The sequence below is a fragment of the Drosophila montana genome, unplaced genomic scaffold, assembly GCF_035044405.1.
Source record: "Drosophila montana isolate Dmon_TW-CO22-7 unplaced genomic scaffold, ASM3504440v1 contig_3282_1, whole genome shotgun sequence".
In the NCBI taxonomy this organism is placed as follows: Eukaryota; Metazoa; Arthropoda; class Insecta; order Diptera; family Drosophilidae; genus Drosophila; species Drosophila montana.
The window spans coordinates 306292-328675 of NW_026998166.1; the positions used below are offsets into that span (position 1 = coordinate 306292).

The window sequence follows — 22384 nt, forward strand, 5'->3', positions numbered from 1 at the left end:
ATATAAACAATATTGAAATTCATAAATAAAAAAAGCAATTAAGCATACGCACCGTATATCATCCAGACAGCTCTTCTGATAGTCCGCATACACTTCGAATGTGCGCACGCCCGTATATTCGGCCTTGCCGCCCGCATAGACACCCTCCTGTTTGTCGACCAACAGCCACTGATGCCCCACAAACTCGAACGACTCATTGTAACGCCTGCCCTCGCCGCCATCCAGTTCCAAGGTGGCCGCCGAGCCATAACGATTGATGCGCACCACATGCCATTGGCCATCGTTGACGGCCACCGAATTGAGCCAAAGGTCCTTCTCCTCGGTGCGCAGCGAGTTGAGATTGTAGCGGAAGTGAAGACGTGCATCCTTTATCTCCAATATGCCGTATTCTCGATTGTGCTGATCGCTAACCCGGAACAGTTCGCCGTGCTCCTCGCGTGTACGGAAACGCAGCTGCACCTGGGTGCTAAAGCGATCGGGCTCAAAGCTCAGCGCATATTTGACATAGCTCTGCGCCTTGAAGGTGGTGGGCACAGTGGGTATATTGCAGGCGGGGCCCGTCCAGCCGGGTCGACAATGGCAGCGCGCCTCTGAGAGGGAGCCAACGCAATTGCCATGCTCCCAGCAGCGTGCCGTTGCCTCCGTTTGGGCGCACACCTCCTCCGTCTGTGGGCAGCCGGCGACGCTGTTGCGCGACAGGCCCGGATGCGCCAGATCATACAGCTTGGAGTTGTGCACCAGGTTCCGTATGCAGCCATCGAAACCCTTCGCCGTGGGCATATAGTGCCAGAAGTAGAGAGATTGCTCGAACTGCTCCCTATAGAGGCCGCCCACCTGCAGCGGTGCGTTCACATTCAAGTACTCATTGAAGGGCGGTATCTGGCCGCGTGCCTGACACGAGGTATCATCGAATTCGGGCGGAGTGCCGTCCTCCATTTCGCTTATCTCGGCCGATTTGCAAAAGTCAACAACCATGCGCACACTCTCCGTATCCCAGAACAAATCAATGCGATGCCATTCGCCGTCGTCGAGCGTTTTCTTGGTCTTCACGCGCAGCTCCAGTGTGCCCGAGCCAAAGTCTATGAGCAGCCGGGGATAGCCACGCTCCAGTTCCAGTGCCACAAAATCTGAGATGAGCATCTCGTCGCGCTCGGGCGGCACAATGGGTCCGTTGTAGATAATCAAGCCATCCGGCTTGCGTGTTATAAACTCCAGGCTCAGATGGGACTCGTCGCACATTTCCAGCGGCGGATACCAGGCCCATCCGTTGCCGCGGAAGCTGCGCGTTGTCTGCTGGCAGCGCGGACCCGTATAGCCCGCCGGGCAGGAGCAGTGCGGTCCGAAGCGTGTGTCCACACAACGGCCGCCGTTGTGACAGGGCGTGGTACGGCATGATTCGGGCTTGGTGAAATTCCGTGCACCACAGGTGCAATCGGCCAAGGTGTCCACGCGGACGCCAACCAGCGCCGTCTTATTCGCATTCACCATATAGGGCAGGGGGCTAATCTCGAGGGCATTGGTGCAGCTGCCCTCGCACATTTGATTCTCGTACAGGCACTCATCGATGCCCACCATTGTGATATTGATGCCCACATCCTTTTCGATCTCCTCGCGATGCATCAGCACAATGCCATTGAGTCGGACCGGCTTGTAATAGGGTGAACCGTGCGCCGAGAACCGTACATCGGTCAGTGGGGGGTTGCGACGCTTTAGTTGCACGCTAAATATATCGACATTCTCGCGTTCCGTATTCAATAGATCCGCCAATTTATCCCTAAAGCGATCCAGCTTGGAGCGACTGAGGCTCTGTGTGCGATAATTCCATACGCGTATAAAATCCTCATCGGAGATGCCCGAGAGACGCACCGAACCAGAATTGATGACCGCCTCGTGTGGTATCTCACGCACCATAACGGTCACATTGGCCGGCACATCCGTCTGGGTGTGCTTCCGATCGTAGACCTTGAAGCGCAGATGGTAGCGACCCTCGCGTGTGCCCGCGCGCATTGTCACCATGCCGGAGTCCTCGTCCAGCTTGAAGCGTGGATGCTCCTGCGCCTCCCAATAGAACTTCTTGTCGGGCAAATCCCAATCGTCCAGATCGTAAACATAGACACGTCCAATTGGTGTATCCGGCGACTGACCCTGATAGTTGTACACGAATATATCCTTCGAGCCCGGCTGCATCTTGTTGTCGTTCACATCGCCAATGATCACCGTCAGCGTACTGGTGCCTGTCATTGCCGGCGAGCCATGATCCTTGATCACAATGGGTATCATATACTCCTTCTGCTGCTCCCGATCAAAGGAGCGCAGTGACGATATCACCGCCATGCCATCACCATTGGCACCCTCTGTGGATGGGCAAGGGAATAGACAGAAATTTTTAAAATATATAAGAAAAATCAATCACAAAAGTTATTTAAAGTGTTGTTCAATGCCCCGTCGAGTTGATGAACATATCTGATCCTAACTTGTCCAATTTTCTTAATTGACTTAAATCTCTGGAAAAATCGCGATAAAAATGTGTATGAAAGATTTTTGTTTACCGTCCGACCGGTTTAAAACTCATTTTCAAAAAATGTTCAGAGAATTTATTTTAAACGTGCCACGGGCAAGGCCGGGATGTACACTCTTTTATCCTATCATAGGTCAAAATTTCCCACTACTATAACTGGGTCAAAACTCAACCAATTTTTACGAGGATTGGCTTTTCGTTCATGATTTTCCCTCTAAAATAATCTGGCATTTAAATCTGACCACACATATTTGGGTCGAAATTCATGTCAAAATCTTACCCCTAGCAATCTTATATAGACATGGGTTAAAATTTCCCACGCCCATAACTCGGTCAAATCTCATCAGATTTTCACGATGTTTGGCTTTTTGTTTATGTTTTGACCTCAAAATCAATTTGGCATCTAATTCTGACAATATTATTCTTGCTCAAAATTCATGTAAAAATGGACCCTTAAATATCTTATATGGACAGAGATCAAAATTTCCCACCCCCATAACTTGGTAAAATCTCATCCGATTCTCATAAGGTTTGGCTTCTTGTATATGATATAAAATCTCAATTTTATGATTTTAACTTTCAACATTTTCCAATATCAATTTTAATTTTAATAACATTTAATTAGTAGTTAATTAGAAAGCACATTAACGTAATTAATATGTCAACACATTATTCGAATGCTGTGTACAACTGTTGGATAATATTAGGATAAATCTGCTGTGACAAATTTAGTTTTATTGCTAAGCTCTTAAAAGCATTTTCTAGTTAATTGTGCAGGGGAAAGGGCCGAAGGCACGTATAGAGTTTGCTGTCAACCAGACAGAGCTCAACCTCACAAGCTAAGCACCTTTATTAGTCTACACGTTTCCGGCTGATTGCACAGTAGAAACAACTTTGGAAGGCAGCTTTTCCGACAATTTTGTGTGTTTTTGCCCATTTGTTGTAATTACGCCTGGCGGGCCAACAAGTGTTAGGACTAACTCGTACATGCACATATTCCAGCCGCATGCATACAACAAATGTCATTGCTAATCCGACTTACCACTTGGCACGCCTATGCACCCCAGCGCCCCCCTCCCCCACCCAAGGTTCTACTATTACCATTCGGATTGTTCTGCTGCTTTGCGGGAGGGGGTTGGGCAAAACACATTTCAAATGTATTTTTAAAGACACTCCGTGGTGTGTTTTTAGGCAAATTGTATGCAAATACGCTGGAGTCGACAAGGCCAATACACACACACACACATACACCACCACACACACCCACATACATACCCACACACACTTACAAAGCCAAGCCACAGGCGCAAAACTTTTTCGACTCCCCGTTGGCGCGCATTAAAAATGGATAGCAACCCGTACTATCCATATACACACAGACACACACCACACACTCCCACACACACACACACTCACACACACAGTCGTCGTCTCAGTGGCAGCTTGTAGCACCAAACTGAGCTTGTATCCAAATGCTTTTCACTTGGCCGGAGCCCGAGCGAGCGTCCTGGCTGGAGACTCAACTATTTTTTTTCATGTGGGAATAATTTAATTGAAAACTTGTGCATTTTTCTATTTTATTATTTGAGTGGACAGGTGTGTGTGTGCGACTTAGTGTGTGTGTGTGTGTGGTGTGTATCTTTGCTCTGGCTTACTTAATTTAAATTTTCACATTGTGTGTGCTGCTGCGGTTTGCTATTACCCGTTTTATAGCCCAATGCTTGATGCTATTCATTTCATTTATATGCGAGGTAATTGCATTTTTATGCTTTGGCTTTGCCACACATTGTGACAGCCAATTCGAATTCGAATGCGAGCTCTAAATTCGACATATCCGTTCAAAAGGCAATATTATTGTGCATAGTTTGTATGGAAAACAACAAGAACAATTGCTGTAGAAAATGTTGCACTTTCGCATTGTTCAAACTTTGACCCAAATATTTGGCTAACTTTTATGCATTGCACATCGCCACTTGGGGTCAACTCTCAGCTCTCTCTCTTTTGGCCATCATTTGCCATTTGCTGCGCTTATATTTAGAAAATAGCTAAACAAATGCCCAAAATACTTTTATTATTTTGAAGTCAAATAAAAAATTAAAACATTTAGAAATAAATGGTGTCTATGCACACTGGCACTAACTAACACTTTAGTGTTGAAAAGCGACACAATTATTTAATATGTTTATTTGAGTTTTGGCATACTTTTTCAAAATTCTCATTGCCCATGAAAGAAATCAATTGACTATTTTTTATTAAGAAAAAATATCTCTACTTATAAAAGTTAAGTGTTGTGAAGCGACATTTGTATTGCGCTAAAGGTACTTCATTTATATTTCGCCAAGCAACCGCTGCAATGGTTGAAATTTTGTTAACTCGGCAAATTAATAACTTGGAACTATCCTATTGAACAATTATTAAAACAGTTAAGTGTTGCCAATGGACATATACAGTTGAGGCAAATTTTAGTGCTGTGAACTGTTATTTAAATAAAAAAGGCATACAATTGCGACTCTTGCTACACTTAACTAGCATTCATTTGCAACATAGCAATCTTTAAAAATTCTTCTGCGCTCTAACATCAAATACCCAACCCATCTCTATAAGTGAATAAAAACTGTACTCACTTTGATCCTGTTCAACCTTGAAGGAGGCGCGTATAATATCATCAGCGCTGGGATCCAAACGGAATTGGAAGGGTGGTCCATTGCTCTTGGAGCGATCATCGTCATCGGTGGCCAGAATTTCGACAACTTTACGTGGCGGCACATGCTCCGGCAGCACGGGTCTGTAATCCTTGAGGAACTTGGGCGCATTGTCGTTGATATCCTGCACAATGACCGTCAGCGTAGCTGTTGCTGTTTTCGGTGGTGAACCATCGTCGATGGCCAAAATCTTGACCTGATGCCGCGGCACAACCTCACGATCCAGCGAACGTTGTATGGTGACCGAGCCATTCTGATTGATGGCAAACTGACGCTGGCGATCCGAGGAGCGATCTATCGAATAGGAGACCTTGCTCTTGCCGCCCTGATCCGGATCGGTGGCCTTGAATCTCTCCAGTTCGGTGCCCACTTTGGTGTCCTCGAACACGGACACCTCAACGTTGGCGCGCTCAAAGTGCGGCTTGTTATCGTTGATATCGCGCAGCTTGACCACCACCCAGGAGTAGGCCACATGATATTTATCGTTATCGTTGTCCTCGCCCTTATCGTTCACCTGTATGCGAAAGCGGAAGCCGTTGCTCTGCAGCTGATCCTCATAGTCCAGCGGTTGGACAATCTTCAGTGAGCCGGTGCCATCATTGTTGCGCACCATTGTAAACTTATCGGCGCCGTAGCCGCTGTTATCGATAACTTTGTATTGGAACTTGTTCGTTTCGTCCTCGTCGTGCACTGTCACTGTCAGTATGGGCATTTCGGGCAGGGCGGTGCCATCCGTTTCGTCCACCTCCGTAAACCATTCGTCCTTGGTGAACTGCGGCGGCATGTCATTAATATCCTTGACACGTATAGACGCCGTGCCCGTGCCCTTTAACCCCCCGCCATCCATTGCAACCACTTGTATCGAATAATCCGGCGTACGCTCACGATCCAAACAACAAACAGCTGTCTTTATTACGCCCGTGTCCGGTTCTATTTCAAAAATGGGCGAACCCGTCTCCTCCTCAATTACATTCTTCTCGATCGAGTAGACCAAACGCGCATTCGAACCCTCATTGGGATCGTCGTAGTCGACAGCTGTCATGGTCATGACCACCATGCCGGCGGTGCCATTTTCCGTAACATTGCCAAAGTAAACGCCCTGCGGGAAAATGGGCGCATTGTCGTTGATATCCTTCAGATTAACCTGAACATCCGCATAGCCCACAAGACCCTCGCCGCCCTCATCCTGAGCAAAGACGGTGAAACGCCACTGTGGTCGTCCATTCGGTTGATCGCGATCCAGCGGCTGAAGGGGAAAGGGTGGGTTAAAGAGAGAGAGATATTAGATAAATACTGTGTATATATGAATTCAGCTAGAACAGAAGGGAGTTAACATGTTTGAGCTGGCTGTTGTGTAATTTTAGCTGTCATAACCGCAAAACCGATTAACATCAGTGTAAACATTGTTGGCGCACATAGCCAAGTCCTACACTTAGAAAAATCAAAAGCAGTTTGAAAATTATGTTTTGCTTTGCTTGGAATAAATTATTTCGACTAGACGACTAGTTTATGAAATTAAAAGAAAAAACACAATAAAGTACACTTTTTTCAAGAACTTGTATACTCAAAAACGTCTCAAGTTTTTGGTTTAAGTACCAAATTTAAGTCTATTTTTTCAGGCGTTTGATAATAGGAAAAAAGGTTAAGGTACGAAATTTCGACTTAATTTGAGTACGCACAATTTTAAATAAATTTCTTCGAGTGCAAGACCACTTGCCCAGCTACCCTCAAATATATGAAAACGCACAAGTGCAACTTAATGAAGCTCCCGTAAAACTCCCTGTGTCTGTGTGTTTTTGTGTGTGTGTACGTAACCCTGTAAAATTATCCATTCACAATGGAAGCGCCCACAGCTGTGCTGAGCTGTGGGTCGCCTGTCCCTGGTGCTGATTTTGACTTTGATATGCATACAGAGGCTGGCTTGAGTGATGTGCTGTGAAGCTCCGGCAATCCGGCAGCCATTACCCAACGCCATCCGAACCTCAAACCTCACCTGGTTCAAGGGGGCGGGTTAAGGCCACCTTTTTATAATAACAAGTGCAGAAAAAACGATTTTAATCAGCACTTTTGTATCTCTCTTGGCTCATGCTGTTACGCAGCAGCCATCCCCTGGATACCGACAATCTACAGCCGAGTGTATGCCCGAAAAAAAACCTCCTGGACCAGGTTCTGGCATGACAGCCACAACGTAACGTAACAAGTACAACAATAACAGCAGGACATGCAGTAACAGGAGCAGCTTTTCATAGCGCTGACATTGGATTAGTTGTAAAAAATTGAAAGAGGCAAACAAAAAAAATACACAGTCCTCATGCGTCGTCATCGCTTTAATTTGCATGACAAATTTGACAGCATTGTTATGACATATTCAATTTAAGGGATTAGTTGGACTACGAGCGCGTATATGTGTGTGTGTGTGTGTGTGCGGATTGTATGAGTTTGCTTTCCCCCTGCCGTCATGTACATCTCCCTATGCTCCCCTATTTTTCTTTACTACAGCACGCGCATTATTGTTTTAACCACAAAAGTTTTTGTGCTTTTAGCTGCAATTTTTGATACAATTTTACTTCATTAATGGTCAAAAGTAAATAAAAAATATACAATTTTTTTCAAGTGTTTTTGCTGGGTTTTCCACTGTACGTTTTTATTTATATTTTTATTTTTGTTAGCTTTTATGAGATATTTATTTTAATTCTCATGGCTCTGCAGTTTTTAATAATGGCTTACGCAGTTTTTGTGCTGTTAGCGATTTTTTTTGAAATATTTAATAAGCATATTTGCATATTTGAAGTTGTATTGCAAAAACTTCTTAACATTATAGTAACAATTTCTGTAGTGTTTGCTAACATTATGTTATATAACGACAGCTTACACTTAATAGCAGTAAAATTACAATGTTAATATTATCTCATTTGGAATTTATTGAAGTGCTACAAAAACTGTTTAACTTTCTTCTAGCTCTGTAATGATCCTAGGCTGATTGTTGTTAACTACCACAATATACCCCACTATGCTAAATATACTCAATGATAACATGTAGCACAGCTCTGTAATGATTGATACTGTTAAGCTAGCTCTTCATTTCTACCTCCTGTTGATTAACCTGCAACATATCTTGCTGTTAGTTAACAGTTAACAGTAACATATAAGTGTTAATGTTTATGTCAACTGCACTTCGAATGCATTTTAAAATGCATCACATTGAAGCACATATAAAACTCAAGCTTAAGAACACTTAGAAGTCCCCTCGATACGTCGATAACTCTTTTCAGTTAACTGACTTGCTCAAACTTTATTAAATATCACCATTTCATTCACTTCATGTGCGACTCACGCAATTAAAAAACATTTTGCGCAGCAAATAAAAACAAGAGTGGGCACTCTTTTTTGTTTTAATGCAACACCTTCATAAATCAATACAACTATATGCGCATTGATTTAAATGCGTTGCCACAAAAGCGCCCACAATTCGTCGCCCCATAAAAACTTAAATGTTAAATAATGAGTTTCGCGCGTTCCCAGTTGCGTTAAGAATGGTTCTGGCTGGCGTTCTTATGCAGGGGGCCACCGCAGCTGTCTGGGGATTAAGTGTGCATTGATGGAGCTTAATCAGAGCGCATATTGCGCAATCATTTTCAGTTGCCGCCGGCCACAACAGCTGTGTATTCCAATGTGGCCACGGGCCGCAGTTTTTAAGCACTGTTCTCAATACCCCGTATGCACTCAAAGTGGGTATACTGGTTGTTGCATTCAGTAGATATACCTTAGCCGCGAAATACTTGACTTAAAAGTCGAAATACTTTTTAACTTAAGAAGACAATTCTCTGCATTCTTTAAGAAAACCTCGTCTTTGAAGCTTGTGCATTGTATTTTATGCCGAGGGTGTCTGCTAGTCGTGCGCATTCGTATTTTTTTATGTAGACATATTATCGGCATGCTCGTTGCGGTTTTGGTGACATTTTGTTAATGCTTCAATTGCAGTTGTGTTGATTTAAGAATGTCCTCGATTTATTATTACTTTTGTTAATGTTTTTTGTACACTTACCTTAAGCACGAATATTTCTCCTGTTGTGCGATTTATGTCGAATTTACTATTCGCTGGATTATCGGGATCTATGCCTTGGCCGGTTAGAAAATAAACAATGTTCTGCGGACGATCCTTGTCGCCATCTGTGGCGGTGACCTGTGGCCCGATGCGGTGCAGTGGAAAATAAACATAAATATTACAATATTAGTTTGGATTTTCCCTCTGTTTGTGTAAATCAACAAAAGATAAACACAAGTGCAGCGCTTAAAAATAATATTAAAATCCAACCGCAGAATAAAAACTAAAAGGCAATAGAATGGAGTGCATGCAAAAAGTAAACTCTTCAAGAGTAAAGAGGAAATTGAATATAACAATAATTTTGGGTGTTTTAGAGCACTTAACATGCGTTGGCTTAACAGTGCGCCAGGTGGCGTTTTAGCTGGGTTGCCATACTTTACAAAATTTTCACTTTTTAAGTGTTGCCAATTAATAAATCCCAGCACATGACATATTAATTATGAGTGCTTTTCATAGCTGTTATTAATTTTTTAATATGCAATTATTTTATTAAATTAGTTAAATGGATAAAACCAAAGGTTAGTTAAGCACAAGCTAATAAAACCACAATAAAAATCACTAAAAACTGTAAATATAACCATGCAAAGATTTAAGCGCATACATTTGTTGCATTAAAAATTAAACAACTAAATTTAATTAGCAGCTGCTACTGTGTGTGTGAGTGTAAATAAATTGTCAAAGTATTGAAAATATTTATGCATGCATTTAAAGGCCGACCACAAACAACAAACGCACAGTAAACATTTTTCTGAAATCTCTTGAGCTCACATTTCGCCAATTCATAAAAATAATATTTTTAAATGGAAATTAAATACGGCACACATAGTACAAATTAAATGAAATAATATTTGATATAAAGCAGCAATTATATCAAATTTAATGCTCAGGCGAAAATATACGTTTCTCGAATCAACAAAATGTTTAATAATAATTGAAATTGCAACTGGTCTTAACAACAAATAAGAAATAGCATTTGCCAATGAGATTTCCTTTCAGTTTTCATTTCGTTTCGTTTGTTCATAGTTTAAGTTTAATTAAATTATACACCTTTTACCAACCAGCACAGGCTATTTATTAAATTTATTATACAGACGTGTGTGTGTGTGTGTGTTATTGTTATTTTAATATAATTTATAAGAGGGCGAAATGATTACGATGAGCTTTTGTTGTTGTCATATTAAATTAATAGTTTAATGAGAACTGAGCTATTATTATACACACATGTTATTATACAGCATGTACACTGAGAGAATCCAAGCATTTGAAGCTTAAATTAAGTACATAAGTAAATTCAAGAACTTGTTAAACCCTCTATGCCTTTTTTTTTCTGTTACTTACTACTTTAACTAATAATTTTATATCACAACCAAACTGTTATTCTTTCACCGGCATAAGCTTTTCTCTCAGTGTACATGTATATAGTATATGTTTAAGGTATTTACAAAACGACATAATATAACATACGATACGATATATTGTGTGTTTATATACATATTTATACGTTTTTGTATGGAATAATTGTGAAAACGAAATAGCGACCTGCATAATGGTAAAGGGCGTAGCCATTTCCTCGTTGAGGCTGCGCTCGTATAAAGTTTGTGGAAAAACCGGCGGCAGATCGTTGACATCGCGCACACTTATAACGATTGTTGTTTGATTTTCATTTAAACTATCCGAGGCGACCAATTTCAGCTCGTACTAACGCACACGTAAAACCCAAATAAAAACCAACAACAACAACAAGAACAAATGTTGGGTCCATGTGCGTTAACAATAAATAAAGCCATAAATAAGAAAAAGAAAAAAACAAATAGCCAAAAGGAAAAACAAATATAAATAACAATCAAGTACAAATTTAAAAAACGTTATACATAATATAAAATAAATTAAAAATAAGCTATATGCTTGATAAAAATGAAGTTTAAATAAAATATATGTGTGTGTCCGACTTCATATACAAATGTCCCTTATATGGTTTCTATATATCATGTATATGGGTTTTTCTTTTTCGATATTCATGTGTGTGTCGCACAGTCTATTATAATCCGTGACATGTTCATCAGCTCGTTCACATGGTTTGCATGCCTCTTTAATCATTTATATTTGTTAAACTATGTTTTAAACAAACTTTTTTATATCGACTTTTTGTTTTATAATTAGCTGCGCGTGCTTAATGACTTATCAACATATTATTCTTAGTTTGTCTGATTCCATTTTTTTTAACACTTTAGTTTGCATTTTTGCACAAACTATCAGCAAATCGCTTTTTTTACATATATTTTTTTAAACAGAAGTGGAATAATCTCACTGCATTAATTTAAAAAGTCAGGTATAGAAAAACACTTCAAAGCAAATACGTAAAGTTGAACGTAAAAAACTACTGAACAAAAGTGTGCTTAAAAAACACTTTTTTAATACCAAAAGTGAGCGTACAGAAATATAAAAAAAAGTCCGTTAAAAGTATTTAAGCCTTAACTTAATGTAGAGAATTGAAATAAATATTTGCTTTGCGTCGATAATTGAAATGCCATTAACTCAAATATATTTATTGACTTAACTAGCGTTGTCAGTCATGAAAAGATATTGACTTTTTGTTTATTTATTTATTTGATTGCAACAATTTAAACAAAAATAAAAGTGGAATTTTTCAGGCAAAGAAAAATAAACGCATGACATGCATTAAAATCTAAGATAATATTGGTGGGGGGACAACGTGGCGTATGCTTCATATACATATGCATTGGGAAACATGTTGAAAAAGCGCTACAAAAGAAAAGCTAAAAACAAACTCATGACAAACACAACTAATGTCAACTAATTTTGACAAATCTCTAAGTTCGATTTGTATCTGTTGTTTTTTTTGTTTAATGACCTGTAAAACACGCTTGGGCAAATTACGATCATCCTCTTCGGTAATTTGTGTGCGATATGTGGGTCGCTCAAACACGGGCGGATTGTCATTAACATCCTTGACATGTATGATGACCGTCGTATAGTTTTCCTTCAAATTATCGGAGGCAGCCAAACGCAGCTCATACTGTTTGACAAATATTTTGTTAATTAAATGTCATTAAATAATTAATTTTAATTTGTTGCCAGAGCCGGCATTAAATATTCATTTGCATACTATAAGTATTTTCTGCATTGTATAAAATCCCTCCTTTTCAGTCTCTCTCTCTCTCTTTGGGTCTTTTCCGTCTGCCTTTCAATTCAATTAAACTTCTGGCGAAACTTGCCAGCACATTGGCCAATTGTTCAAATTGAAATTCAATTAATGTTTCGCCTGACTTTCTTCAATTCTATCAAGCTTTATACACTTCGTGCGCCTTTTGTCCTTTCCGCTTTTGACCACAGCGTGTAACTAAACTTGTTTAAATATTTAACTAGGCTCGCGGCTCGCAGCTGCTGCACATAATGAAATTCAGTGGGAATTGCACTTGCTTCACAGTTTCTTAATGAATTTTATAGTCGCTCAGATCTTGCTTACATATTGAATTGCTAAATTGATTGCACAAGCTAAATATACAATTAACCTGATTTTAAGTTTGTAGCCAATCAATGAAAGTTACTCGTAAAGTTTCATTGCTCAGAGCACATACATTATTTATATGCTAGTTATGCTAATGTTATATGCATATAACAGTTTGTGTGTTCTACTGGGCGAATATCGTATTCCAGTTAGGCTTAAGTTATATGAATATAATAGTTTCTGTGTTCTACTTGGCTTATTTTGGAGGCCAGTTATGTCCATGTTATATGCATATACCTGTTTGTGTTCTTTAGGGCGAATTTGTATGCCAGTTATGATTTATTTTTATGCATATAACAGTTGTGTGTTCTACTGGGCTTATTTATGTGCCAGTTATGCTCATGTTATATGAATATAACAGTTTTTGGGTTTAACAGGAGTTTCCACTGAGTCAAGAACCCGGCAGGAGTTCAATTTATTTAATGCGACACAAACAAATTTTACAATTGACTGAACCCTTGCGTACATCAATTATATATGTATATATAAAAATATATATATGTATAAATATGTATGTTAAACTTACCCTGCGTCGCGTCTCGTAGTCCAAAGCGCCGGCCACATAAATGGCACCCGTCATATTTTTAACAGCAAAAGCGCCGCCAATGTTGCCGCTGGTGATTTCATAGCGTATACGTGAGGCTGGAAAATAATTGTTAGCAATTCGTATTAGTCAGCCAAAAAATGTGTTCTATGCGAAATATGTTGTGTGTGTTGGCATACTACTTACATTCATCGTGATCCTTGGCCGTGACTGTCAGCACAGTGTGCTGTATATCCTCATTCTCATCCACTTCCGCCTCGTAGAGCGATTTGTCGAAATAGGGTGGATTATCGTTCTTATCGGCAATGCCAATGCGTATGAATTTGGTGACTGTTTGTTTTTTTTTGTGGAAAGGATCAGAAATTTAACATTATTTTCAGTGAGATTCTTGCTTAATTTGAAGTCATCAAGTCAGCGAAAAGTTTCGAGAGCGGTTTGGTACTTCGAAATGTAATGCCTGTGAAAAGTATGCAATTATCACGTACCAGACACGAATGAATGGAAATTTTACACCAAGCGCAAAAAGTTGTCAGACGACAACAATTTGACGCCTTCCATTCGACGCGACCGACAATCATTTACTTTTCATTTTTATTTGTGACTCTTCTGAGGGGTGTGTAAAAGCTGTTGACGCGTTTCGCATATTAAATAGTTGAAATAGTCTTGGTATCTTTTTGTTTACATCTCTCCAATTCTTACTGCTGCTGCTGCTGCTGCCGCTGAGTGTGATGATGTAATTTATGTGTTTATCATGACAACTTCAATTGTATTAAAGTTAAGGGATTGGTTTCAAGCAAATAACCGATTTAAGTGGCTGTTAATGTGAGTGTGTGAGTAAAATGAATTTTAAAAGTGTGTACTGTTAGAAAGAACATCAATGTTATTGATTGTATCTGAGTCGCTATTTATATATCACTCAAACTCTTTCCCCTGTTGATGCTTTTGCTTATCTAAACTGGAATAACTTAAGACTATTTACATTACATAATACCGTTGCAGATCTTTTAACATGAATGTCACTGTTATTAAGCAGGTACTGACAAGCGTAAAGGTCCTGGTAATTGTTAGACACATGTTAGCTTAACAGAATCTTGCAGCGCATCATAAATTTCTGAGATAACTCAACAGTCACGTCTTGCCTTCTATTTAAATTTATTTATATATCATTTTAAGCTAGCCAAGACTCTTATTAAAGCATTCTAAGGTTTCTCAGCTGTCAGCTGAGCTATGAATTATTTAATAAGCAACTAAACAAAGCCAACAATTCCATGCAAGTGACTGCTGTTAAGACACAATTGTTGTCCAGACGAGTGCAAGCACAACAGAGAGAGAGAGAGAGAGAGAAAAAGGAAGACGAATGGGAGAGAGCGAGACAAACACACAGTCGAGTGGCAAGTAAATTACATAAATCATTTATAATTGTTGAAATAACAACAACAACGGAGCTGTTTTAATTAAATAAATTTGGAATAGAGCTGCAAGAGGCAAAAGTTGACCAAGCCAAAGATTTGTAAATTTCTGTGGCACATTGACAAACTCTGCCCATCAAATAGGTCACACAGACAGCTTATTAGCTGCGTGGGTATGTGTAGACTAGAAAGATGTCTGCTTAACAGAATTATATGCATATAATATATGACATACACATACATATATTCGGGCACTACTTGAGTGTGTGCGTATTTGGATTTATAATTTGCATTTGCTGGCTTCTTATCTAGCCAGAATTATGCACATTTAGTTAGCAGGTTGACAATTCTGGGACTGCATCTGGGCGTACGTGGAGTATGTGCGATATGATCCGTCTGTGTGTCTGTGTGTGGGTTGGCAAATGTTTGAGCCAATGCGTAATGAAATTTATGGCAAGACATTCCTAATTGTCAACTGAGCTGTATCTGGTGATTCAATGTGCCGACATTTTAATTAAAACTTGTTAAAAGAAGTGCTATATATCATGTGTATATACAACGTAATTGTTATATTATGCAGCTAATTTTCAGCCAGTTTTCATAGCTGCCACCTTTAACATTTGGTGTTAAGTCGGCAGCCTATTACTTACTAAGCAACAGCTAAATTTTACAGCATGCTAATTAAATGATCATTAACAGAATGTTGATATGGCATTTAATTTACAGCCAGATTACACAGCTAGTTCCTTTAATATTGAGTGTTTTATTCGCAGCTTACATTTAACAGTAGCTAAATAAATGTTCTGTAGCAGAATGTCAAATTAATGTTGCTTATCATGTTAGGAACATACTTTTTTAGTGAAGCTCAGTGTTGTATAACAGATATAAACAGGTTTTTTTTGTTAAAACAATAAGGGGTTTTCAATTTAATTTTTTTTTTGCCAGAACTAGTTCACGATAGTCCATAAAATTCTGTTGAATTTTTCGCATGATTTGCTAACCTTAAATATAAAATTTACATTATACTGAAAAAAACTTTTAAAATTATTTTATTTAACCACTTTTTCTGTGATTTTTTGTGGGATTTTCAGGCATAAAAGAACAGCAGAAAAGTAAACGGATTGCTCTGCACAGCAAATGCTGTTGCCTGCTGTAATTAGCAGCATTTAAATGTGAGCTGACGCTAATGACTGTTATGCCACGCCCATTGGCTGCGCATTAACTTTTACACATTTTACACAATTTCCAATATTTTTCTTTTACACTACCGCCGCCTGTCACACATATGCATAAATATTTTTTTTGTATATTGAAATCCTCGCAACATTTTTCTCTTCATTGACTTTATTATATCAAAATTCAATTTTTTTCTTCTTTTACATATACACACACACACACACGCATACAAAAGTATGTGCATATGTATTTATGTATGTTTATTACTTTTTTATGGTAGGTAAAGCAGTAAGCCGAGTTGTTGTTGTTGTTGCCATATTTATTGAAAGTTGACGTTTAAGTTATGAAATTTTCATGATGCATGTTATTTGAAGCAAATTCTTTGCCGCATGCCACATGCCACATGCCGCGAAACTCCATTGAGCTCTGACATGAAAGCGAATCATATTATTATTGCTTTTTGTGAGGAAATAATTAAAAAAAAAAAAAAAACGAGGAAGCAAGGAAATACATAAAACACAAACAAATATCAATAAAGCAGTATAGTAAAATATTATAAAGCATGAGTTATTTTCGCTTTATATTGTGCAGCTTTGTTGCTTAAAGCCCGAAAATGTTGGCATTCAGCTGGGATCAATTTTATTGAATTTACCACAAATTTATCAAGCCGGCAGGCGGCATAAAATAATTGTTGCGAGTTCCGAATTTCGAATTCAGCTCCATAAACACATACAAAATGTATACAACTATGAATAATGTGTTGTTCAATCATTTCTATAGTTACTTTTGGCATCGAAGACGATTTCATACACAAACATTTTCTATATTAACAGCAGTTAAATTTTCAGGATTTAGATTACAGGAGACAGAGTATTTTCCGACTGTTACAAATCCAAATGAAGATTTTCTATCGTTACATAAATTGCTGCTGTTAAACTTTTACATTTTCTAGTAATTTTCGATTAAAGTCCTGTAACTGAACATACTTGAATATCGAAGATGCAAATGAACATTTCCTTTATTAACATCAATAGCAGCTGTTGAGTTTTAAACATTTGCCGAAACGTTTTGAATAACGTTTGCAACTGAACAGACTTTAATATCGTCAAAGGACTTCCATGAGCTGGATTTAACAGTTTCTGACAGTTCTGTTCCAGCTAAGTATTGGAGCGCGGGTAACAAATAAAATTCCTAGCTTTGCGCTTTGTCACTTTTGCTTTTGCGTGTTTTATTCTGTGTTTGGACAGTGCTACAAAGCGAAAACGCTTGACAATGGCAGCAACAATGACAAAGACTTTTGTACACTGCCATAAAAATTGACATTGGGTTGGCTGCACCTCAATGGGATGTGCGGGGCGTGCGGCAGAAATGTGCGTCAAGCCTGAGCGAGTGGCAAAATCAAAGTTGAACTTTATCACTTACTTAGCTCACATAAAATGTGTCACAGCTGTTACAGAGTCTCAGCACGTGTGTGTGTGTGTGTGTATGCCCAAATAAATAGTGTTCCATTTGCCCAGTTGCCATCTTTAGTTGCTACGCTTTGCTGCACATGCCACACTCGCGCAAACCCGAATCCCCACTTCCGCTCGCTCCTTTCAAGAATCGCAAAATTTATGCGCTACTTTTTCGCGTGTGCACGCACGCATATCAATACACGTGTGTGTGTGTGCGTGTGTGAGTGTGTTATGTTTTCACATCAAAATCGCGGCTGCCATATTTTTTGCACGCTTTCTTAAACAATTTTGAGCGCTCCTCGACTGTTTATGTGCCAGATGTAATACTCTCACTTATAAAATCGCTCAACATTTTTTAATATGTAAAATATGTCAAGTTGTATAACAAATGTTGAACATTAATCTATGCTGTTCAGTTACATAATGTTGGCTATATTTAACATATGTTAATCTAAGCATTTCTCTATAATTTAACATTTATGTAAGAGCATGTGTCTAACGGCTTTTGCTTTAGCAATTTCCCTAGTTATTTGTTGGTTTGCCGTTCGCCAAAGTTTATCGTCAAGTTTTGCACTTGATTGAACCTAAATGATATTCAATAGTTGCGAGCGTTCAGCAAGCAAAGGAATCAATTTCTCTCGTTTTCTTTACTCTCAGATGCATATCAAATGCTTTAGTTGCTAGACATTAAAGGGATTTGGTTGGGTTTATTCCAATAAATAAAACTATTTTGCTCGATTAGCTGACTAAATGATTGACTGACTGACAGACTGAATGATAAACTCATATTTTAATAGTAAGTACCTTGCATGTTGTAAATAGGTTCATAGCGGGATTTTGGGAAATTTATTTTCAATGTGATTTTGAGTTATTTGTTTTCCAGTGTTGAAAAATAAGCATTAAACTGTTCTTTGATATAAAACTTGTTCTCAAAGATGTATGTATGTGAAATGTCAGTTTAACAAGTGGAAATAAAAATTGAACAAATAAAGAAAGGCACACAGATAAAGTCGTGTTGTACATGGAGGTAGATGTTTATCTATTTATATAGCTTTATCGCCAAGAGCTAATTGGCAACATGGCCGCTTTTCAATCTTTTTGCCACCGATGTGGAAGCATTTGCACTTTATGTCTGAAACCAAATCTTGCTAACACAATGTCTACAGGAAATCACAACACGAATCTCTTGGCCTGCTTTGGAGCAACGGAAGCGGAAATGTGTGGGCCATTAATGGCGCTTAATGTGGCCTGGCCATAAACTCAGCTAACTGCATGTCCAAGTAGATATCAAATGTGTATATAGAGCTGCAACTGCCACTGCAACTGCTTACTGCTGGCTGCTTGCTGCTTACTGCTAACGGCATCTAAATTGTTGCAAATGTTTTATTGCAATTCTTAAAACTGTCCTATGCTTGGTGCTTCTGCTGTTGCTTCTGCTCTGTTTTGTGGCTGTTGGTCGTAAAACTGGTTGAAAATGCATTTGTCGCTTGGCTGGTTCGTTGATTTTTTATGATTGCGGCCAGGACCTGCCTGTGCCCCACTGTCCAACAGCTGTTCACACACAGTGCGCTCCAAAATTTATGCAACATGCGAGGTGCAACAATGTTGTTGCGGTTTTCACTTCTCTACACTCAGAGAAATCAACCATTTTCTTCATACACATACTGAACAAACGAGGTTAAATAAAGCGGGGGAAATTTCTAAACCAGAGGATGGAGTTTTTTAATGACAAGTATTAATAAATAAAAGTGTAAAATATTTTACTTTTTTTAAGAAATTCACATGCGTTTTTGAAGAGGGAAACTTCTTTTAATAAGTATTTTGTATTTAGTCCCAGTATTCTTGTTCCTGCTTTTACAACACCCTTGTTAAATTTATGAGTGCCGACTAATTCACATTTAATTGTGCTAGATATTTTAAGAACAAATCGTTTTAATCTTTGTTTTTCTCTGAGTGTCTCTCTGTCTCTCTCTCCCCCTCTTTCGCCTGCTCTCTTTTTCATTCCGTTTACATTTGGTATTCAGTTTTTGCAATAAAACCCTCTTCGATATTCGTGTATATGATTGTCATGTTTGCGGTTTTTGAGGCTTTTTCGCCCTATTTTGCATTTAAGCCCAAATAACTGCACAGTGCACACATTCAAGTTCAGTATTATACGTAGCAAAGTTTGTTAAAGCTTACAAAGTGTAAATTTCAGTTTTGTTTTTATTGATACAAAAATATTAGGTCAAGCATAAGTTGCGCCCTTTTGCCCTTCTCCAACTCTGCCACGAAGACAAATTATAAACTGTCTCAAGCCCTGCTCCTGTCTCTGTCCCTGCTTCTGCTCCTAGTCGCGTCCACAACAAAGTCAAAGAAAGCAGCCGTAGCACAGTTTTAATTAGTTTATGTGCCAGCGACAGCTTCAAAGTCATTAAAATCAATTGACAGGACGTCAAGGATACGCCAACTGAACGCATACCCTTCATTCAGCAAACGCAACAGCCCTAATGGAAAATCAACTAACAATTTTTGTCACGTACGCGAAACATACAGCATTTTCGATTATTTATGAAGCCCACACATTTCGGCATCGCATATCAACAAATTAATTGCTAATGGCATTTCGAGCAACAAAAACACAGTCAGGTGTATAATGATAAATGAGCAACAGCGGTGAAAACTTATGATTAATGACAGCGCTTTTATATGTCGAAATTTTAAAGAACAATTTTATAGCAGCAATTTGCTGAAATTTAGCAACAAGTGCAGATCCTGCGTGGCGGGGGATATTTTGAGTATACTGGAGAATTTAAACTGTGAAGGGAACATTTTAATTGAACTAAGAAATTTAAACTGTGAAGGGAACATATTGATTGCACTTGCAAATTTAAGCTGAACCGGCTTGATTGTTTTCTATATGCTACGCAATGTTATTTGAACAGGGTTTTATTTTTCAGGTAGAATACTTTGAAAAGGCAACAAGTCTCTTTCAATCATAGATTATTGATTTTTTTTGGAAATATATATTTTTAACTATATAAAATATAATAACAATATATAAATTCAATGTTTTATTCATTTAAAGTCCAGTTTCTAACAGTTGACTTCATTGTTTTTAATTTAAACTCATGTTATGAACGATAACAGAGGCAATCACTGTTAAGCTGCTCACTTAACATAATGGTAAACTAACAGACGAATGAGCTGTTTGGAACGTTTGGATGTAATTGTAATGATATCTACTTCCTAACGGCGCGCCCCAAACAGAGAAATGAAAACATATTTGTTTGACAACATGTTGACAACACGCTTAGCTATTTCCTTTGTATTTATCATGTATATTTACTATCGTAACAAATCGAATATAGATAAGTAATGTAACCACAATAATTATTGCTAAAAGCTGGGTTTCTTATGCCACTTTGCAACACTCTTAAGAGTTATACTAAAATTCATTTTAAAAATAATAACAGACGCAAGCCTTTCACTTAACATTATGTTGATCTAACAGCAGCTTAACAGAGCGCCTCAAAGTAATCGAAGTAGTAGTAATGCCATTTTCTATATATACTGTTAAAAGCAGCCTTGCTTCTGCCGCTTTACAACACCTTGCCAAGTGTTAAACTAAAATTAACTTTGTTGAAATTGAATGATTATTTCAGCTGTTGAGCTAGATAAGTAAATGGAGTTACGCAAAACTTTGTGGCACTTGTCCAATTCCAATTGGCTGTCACTTATGCGTCGCTGATTTGGCCAAAAATACTGTGCGAAACGCAGCGCAATGGGAAATGGTTGGAAATGTGATAAAGTGCTAAAGTGCTAGATCATCAGCGGGGACACAAACCATAGCAGCAGCTGCTGCCAGCTAAAAACTACCCGGTGACTAATCATGTTGAACGGGCAGCCGCGGGGAGCGTCTCTTCAGGTAGCGGCCTCTAAGTCATAGTTTAAATTATGTGCGAAACTTTGTGCAAACTTTTAATAGCATCTACAAAGTGGAGAGCGTAGAGTGCGGTGTGTGCGGAGTGCTGCCAAGTTGCCAGTTGGCATATGTTTTGAACGCTTACGCATTGATTGGTTACACTATCCATTAGAACAGGTAGCAGCAGGTAACAGCAGCTGGGACCACCTGCCAACTTCTTGGCCAACTAACCAAAACGCGTGCCTTGCATGGCAGATTTACCGCCCGGCGCCATATTCGAGGCAACTGTCCAATTGGCGAAATGAGTTTGTGTGCCACACAACTCGCAGTCAAGCATTAAATTGTATCTTTCAGCGCGGCGAAACTTTGTTTGGGGGTTGCGTTTGCATTGACAGGCGGCAAAATGAACTGACCTGCCCTGCTTGCAAGGCAACGCTGGGAACGCTCAAAGGATATTTATTTGTTACAACTAGTTGCTGGATGCGACAGCTGCCAGAGCAGCAGCCAAGGCAGCGAGTGTCGAGAGTGGGCCAGTTGAGGGGAAGAGAAACTTGTGTAAAGTTTTGGCAAAGTAGAATCTGCTAAGGTTTAAATTTCTTTTGGTTCGAAGAACAGGCAAAGTTGCATTAATTGACAGAGCTTATGACGTACAATTCCTTTACAATTTAGTAAGAGCAAGAGAGGAGTGAAGGCCAATCCTAATTCACAGCTTTATAATAGCTACACATCCTTAACACAGAGCAAATTGGCGGCCTTGAGGAAATTTCCTGTAATAGACATACATATACATAGATATAAATAACTCTATACTGAAAGTTAGTCTAGAATAGACAAAACTAATACACTCCTTTGCGCTTGTTAACAGCGTGTAAGAGATTATTTTTCGAGGATTTCTCTATTTTCTGTTACCTCTATCTTGGCTAACACATCTTAAATGTTTGCCATAAAGTCATGATTGGTCAGAGTTTTGGTACTAATGGACCTGGGCCGGGTGCCAAATAAATTAGTATGCTATTTATATAAATTACTCAACACTGGCTGCG

At 39.0% G+C, this 22384-nt stretch overlaps 1 protein-coding gene and 1 long non-coding RNA gene across 11 annotated transcripts in view; one reads left to right on the forward strand and one right to left on the reverse strand.

Moving 5' to 3' along the window:
* The window catches only part of CadN (Cadherin-N), a 143492-nt gene that overhangs the window by 13185 nt on the left and 107923 nt on the right, over positions 1 to 22384 (reverse strand). For 4 of the 8 annotated variants that reach the window (XM_064690730.1, XM_064690731.1, XM_064690732.1 and 1 more), the window contains exons 12-17: positions 13585 to 13728; positions 13381 to 13496; positions 10865 to 11023; positions 9266 to 9403; positions 5143 to 6466; positions 53 to 2354 (exon numbers count right to left, since the gene is read on the reverse strand). In XM_064690730.1, coding sequence (XP_064546800.1) covers positions 53 to 2354; positions 5143 to 6466; positions 9266 to 9403; positions 10865 to 11023; positions 13381 to 13496; positions 13585 to 13728 — 4183 coding nt within the window. Of the gene's footprint in view, positions 1 to 52; positions 2355 to 5142; positions 6467 to 9265; positions 9404 to 10864; positions 11024 to 12197; positions 12363 to 13380; positions 13497 to 13584; positions 13729 to 22384 lie in introns of all 8 variants that reach the window. The other 4 variants (XM_064690726.1, XM_064690727.1, XM_064690728.1 and 1 more) reach the window with 1 other exon arrangement.
* Positions 1 to 22384, forward strand: part of LOC135434232 (uncharacterized) — a 195279-nt gene that overhangs the window by 2866 nt on the left and 170029 nt on the right. The gene's annotated exons all lie outside the window — the stretch shown is intronic.